The following is a 4395-nucleotide window of genomic DNA, read 5'->3' on the forward strand; positions in this document are numbered from 1 at the left end:
TGTCTCTCTTTAGTAGCCCGAGCAGGGAATGTCTCTCTTTAGTAGCCCGAGCAGGGAATGTCTCTCTTTAGTAGCCCGAGCAGGGAATGTCTCTCCCAGGCTCAGCTCAGTGCAGCGGTGGAGAGATGTGAATGGTCAGCGGTGGAGAGATGTGAATGGTCAGCAGTGGAGAGATGTGAATGGTCAGTCGTCCAGCAGCTGGGCGCTACTGAGGAGCTAGAAGCAGTAGAGAACCAGCATGTGACGTGTAGTTTGAATGACACGTTGTTCTAGTATGAATACTGCTGTATGCTTGTAGTTGTTCTAGTATGAATACTGCTGTATGCTTGTGGTTGTGCAACACTGTTGGAATGTTGTACGAGTTTCTTTCAGTTTTGGGTGCATTTGTTTAATTTTCTAGTATGAAAGAAAGATGAGATAGATAGATAGATAGATAGATAGATAGATAGATAGATAGATAGATAGATAGATAGATAGATAGATAGATAGATAGATAGATAGATAGATAGATAGATAGTGCAGAACAAAAGACATAATCTATGTCATGGTAAGTGTATTTTGAACAGTCATAAATCTTATTTTAGTATCTTGATGTCATGCTGGCTAGCATGGAACTGTTCCATTTTCAGAGCCTAGGCTCATTTATTTATATGAAATTCTTTATTAATGAGGGATAAACCCCTTGAGATCTCGTTTACAAGGGGGTCCCACACAAATACACAATACAACACAAACAGGACAATCCAATGCAAACACTGACAAAACAGAAACAGCACGTGACAAGGACAACAATTAACAACCTTAGTCTCAACATAACAGAAAAACAGAAGAAGAAAGAGGTCTAAAGTCTAAAGCTTAAATAAAAGAATGGGGAGTGACACAGCACATTACATTATAATTGAAAACATTGACAATCAGGTTTTAAATGAGTAAACAAGGTATTTATAAACAATTTATTTGCAAAATGTAACCCATCTCAGGTGTCCTCCTAAGTGTATGGTTGTGTGTTTGGTTGTTTGTGTGTATGGTTGTGTGTATATTTTTGTTTGTGTGTGTATGTGTGTTTATGTGTATGATTGTCTGTGTGTATGGTTGTTTGTGTTTGTGTGTATGGTTGTCTGTGTGTGTGTGTGTGTGTGTGTGTGTGTGTGAGTGTTTGTTTGTTTGTTTGTTTATTTGTGTGTATGGGTTGTCGAAAGATCTGGATCTTCCTTGGAAGGATTGAGGTCTCCTGGTGCAAACTCTCCACGCTCAACTTTCTATTCGCGCTGACTATTAGCGCCCCCTGACGGTATCTCCCTTCTCAGGTCACAGGTCATTGGAGGGGGGGGGGGCTGTGGGGGTGGAAGCAGGGTGGACTCTGGGACGTAGTCTTCTCACCCTGCCCGAGTAGGCTATCACAAACCCACACTTGGGGAGAACCAGGTGAGCTGTTAAGTGACACTTTTAGGGGCAGGGCGGACCCTTGTATTAAGGGCACTGGAGACAGGGTGTCTGACAGACAGACAGATAGAACAAATCGCAATGGGCACACGGGAACTTTGCACTACTGGTTCTAAAGGAGGATTGTCTAAAGTGGGATGTGTGTGTGTGTGTGTGTGTGTGTTTGTCAGGCTAAGTGGTCTGTCTCCGTTCCTGGGTGACAACGACACAGAGACAATGAACAACATCCTACATGCCACCTGGGGTTTTGACTCTGAGGCCTTTGAGAACGTGTCTGAGGAGGCCAAGGACTTCATCTCCAGATTGCTCATCCCAGCCAAATGGTACCTCCTCCGCTCTGTTAGTTGATAGAACCCGCACACCGGCTGACCTGATGAAGGAAGCCAGGATACAAACGTTGGTTAATAAAGAGTTCTTCCTAAACTACAGCCGGTGCTCAGGTTCTATCTACAAACTATGACTTATTTTTAATCCAGCACCCATTGTCGATGTGCGTATTATACTGTATATCTCTCACCATCTCTAACCTGATATTCTGCTGTGTTCAGCTCTAACCTGGTGTTCTGCTGTGTTCATCTCTAATCCAATGTTCTGCTGTGTTCATCTCTAACCTGGTGTTCTGCTGTGTTCAGCTCTAACCTGATGTTCTCCTGTGTTCAGCTCTAACCTGGTGTTCTCCTGTGTTCAGCTCTAACCCAATGTTCTGCTGTGTTCTCCATCATCACTACTCGCTCTCCTCTATCTGCCCCCTCCATCAACCTCCTGTTGTCTCTGGGTGAACAGGTGGTCCAGTGTAACTAAGGTGCTTCATCCAGGTGTACAGGGTAGATCACGCTGGTGTTGGAGCAGTCAGCCAGGTGTGTCTCATGTCCAGGGTGGCCTGTCTCCCTGGGCCAGACACTGGAACTGGTCTGATCCAATCACACTGTGGTACGGTCTGATTCAACACATCCTTGGTTGTTGCTTTTTAGTATGAGGACCAGGATGTTCCACCACTGAATCCCTAGCAGATGCTCCCCGGTGTTGGTCTGCCTCTACTGGTTGTTTAGTGTGACGTGTACTTCTGAAGTCCAAAACTACATCACTGACACGACTAAACAGGAAATAGAGGATCGGTGAAGGTAACTAAGGGAACAGGTGCACTTCCTGTTAGGACCTGAGAGTGTGTGGTCGGTTGGTGCGTTTGATCAGGCTTCCATGACAGTTGTTGGCTCGCGTGCTGTGTTGCTGACAGCTCAGCAAGTAGAATACAGCTTGAAAACACAGGTGGCAGCTGGGATACAATGGCTCGCTGGCATAATAACTCTGGCATAATTGGTGCCGAGAGTAACTGAGTGTTTGTGAGTGGTGGGCAGCAGAATGAGTCATAAAAGAGCAGACGCAGCCCGCTTCCTCTTATCTCTCTCCCATTTAGTTCTTCTTTGTCTCTCTGTCCACGTTTTTAGCAGGTGGATGATGATAGGTTGGCCGTATCAGATGATCCTTAATGACCCTGAGTAATTATTCTGTCATTTTAACCAAGCTACTTCCTGTAGCCACAAGCGTATTTTGTTAAATGATATAATATAAAACAAATCATATAAAACAACCACCCCCCCCCCCCGTCTCTGCCTCTCCGGCCTGTGTGTTTATTCTTTCCTTATCCACGTGTCCCACTGTGCTCTGTACCTGTGTTCACTGTCTGGGCTCTCTCTCTCTCTCTCTCTCTCTCTCTCTCTCTCTGCAGCAGTCGGCTGAGCGCGTCTGGCTGTATGAAGCACAGCTGGCTGAACCACCTGGAGGAGAAGGCCGCTCTCCACCGCGTTCGCCTCAAGTCCCAGGTTCAGCTGCAGCGCTACCTGGTGGCTCACCGCCAGTGGAAGGTAGGCCACAGCCCCTGCTTGCTTTATTTATGCTTAAGAGAAACCGAACTAGAGACAGAGACTAAACGTGGGTTTCATTAACAAATATTACGCCTGGGCCTACACCTAATAAAAATAGATTCTCTATTGAAAGACTTTGCAATTCTTTAAACGCTGTGACATTTACAAGAAGACTTAATAATCTGATAATGTCGTCTTCCTTGCAGAAACATTTTCATGTGGTAGCAGCAGCGAACCGTCTGAAGAGGTTTCGTAAAAGTCAACCCATCGACCCAGTGTAGTGGGTCTGGGACTGTCACCTGGCTGAGCGGACCCCCCCCCCCAGGGCTGCCTTCCCAGAGGTCAATGCCACCCCCCACCCCTCCTGTCTGCCCTCTGCAGGACTCTCTTCCCAGAGGTCAAAACCTCAACAGCACGTTGCTGTCATAGAGGTGCAGGTCCAGCCTCGCTATGTTCTGTAGTGGTCAAACCTGGTCTGTTAATTAGATCTCTACCTGGATGTTGTGAATTGTTGCCCCCCTGCAGGACAGGTCCCTCCATGGTCTCACTGGCCAACATCTGGAGAGGACTGTTCTGGGAGACGCTGGTCTGCTACTTCAAACTGGTCTGCTACTTCTAACTGGTCTGCTCCTTCTAACTGGTCTGCTACTTCTAACTGGTCTGCTGCTTCTAACTGGTCTGCTACTTCAAACTGGTCTGCTACTTTAAACTGGTCTGCTCCTTCTAACTGGTCTGCTACTTCAAACTGGTTTGCTACTTCTAACTGGTCTGCTACTTCAAACTGGTTTGCTACTTTTAACTGGTCTGCTACTTCTAACTGGTCTGCTACTTCAAACTGGTCTGCTACTTCAAACTGGTCTGCTCCTTCTAACTGGTCTGCTACTTCTAACTGGTCTGCTCCTTCTAACTGGTCTGCTACTTCTAACTGGTCTGCTATTTCTAACTGGTCTGCTCCTTCTAACTGGTCTGCTCCTTCTAACTGGTCTGCTCCTTCAAAATAGTCTGCTATTTCTAACTGGTCTGCTCCTTCAAACTGGTCTGCTACTACGGAGACTGGTCTACTACTTCAGACTGGTCTGCTACTACAGAG

General features: G+C 46.3%; 1 protein-coding gene across 1 annotated transcript in view; it reads left to right on the forward strand.

Annotated features, from left to right (window-relative positions):
* The window catches only part of mylk3 (myosin light chain kinase 3), a gene marked incomplete at both ends in the record, with an annotated part of 15871 nt that extends 11947 nt beyond the window's left edge, over positions 1-3924 (forward strand). Inside the window, 4 exons of the mRNA XM_084437404.1 lie at positions 1614-1766; positions 3170-3305; positions 3512-3582; positions 3831-3924. Coding sequence (XP_084293530.1) covers positions 1614-1766; positions 3170-3305; positions 3512-3582; positions 3831-3924 — 454 coding nt within the window. The remainder of the gene's footprint in view (positions 1-1613; positions 1767-3169; positions 3306-3511; positions 3583-3830) is intronic.
* Between the last annotated feature and the right edge of the window lie 471 nt (positions 3925-4395).

The sequence above is a fragment of the Borostomias antarcticus genome (genome assembly GCF_949987555.1).
Source record: "Borostomias antarcticus genome assembly, chromosome: 4".
Lineage (NCBI taxonomy): Eukaryota > Metazoa > Chordata > Actinopteri > Stomiiformes > Stomiidae > Borostomias > Borostomias antarcticus.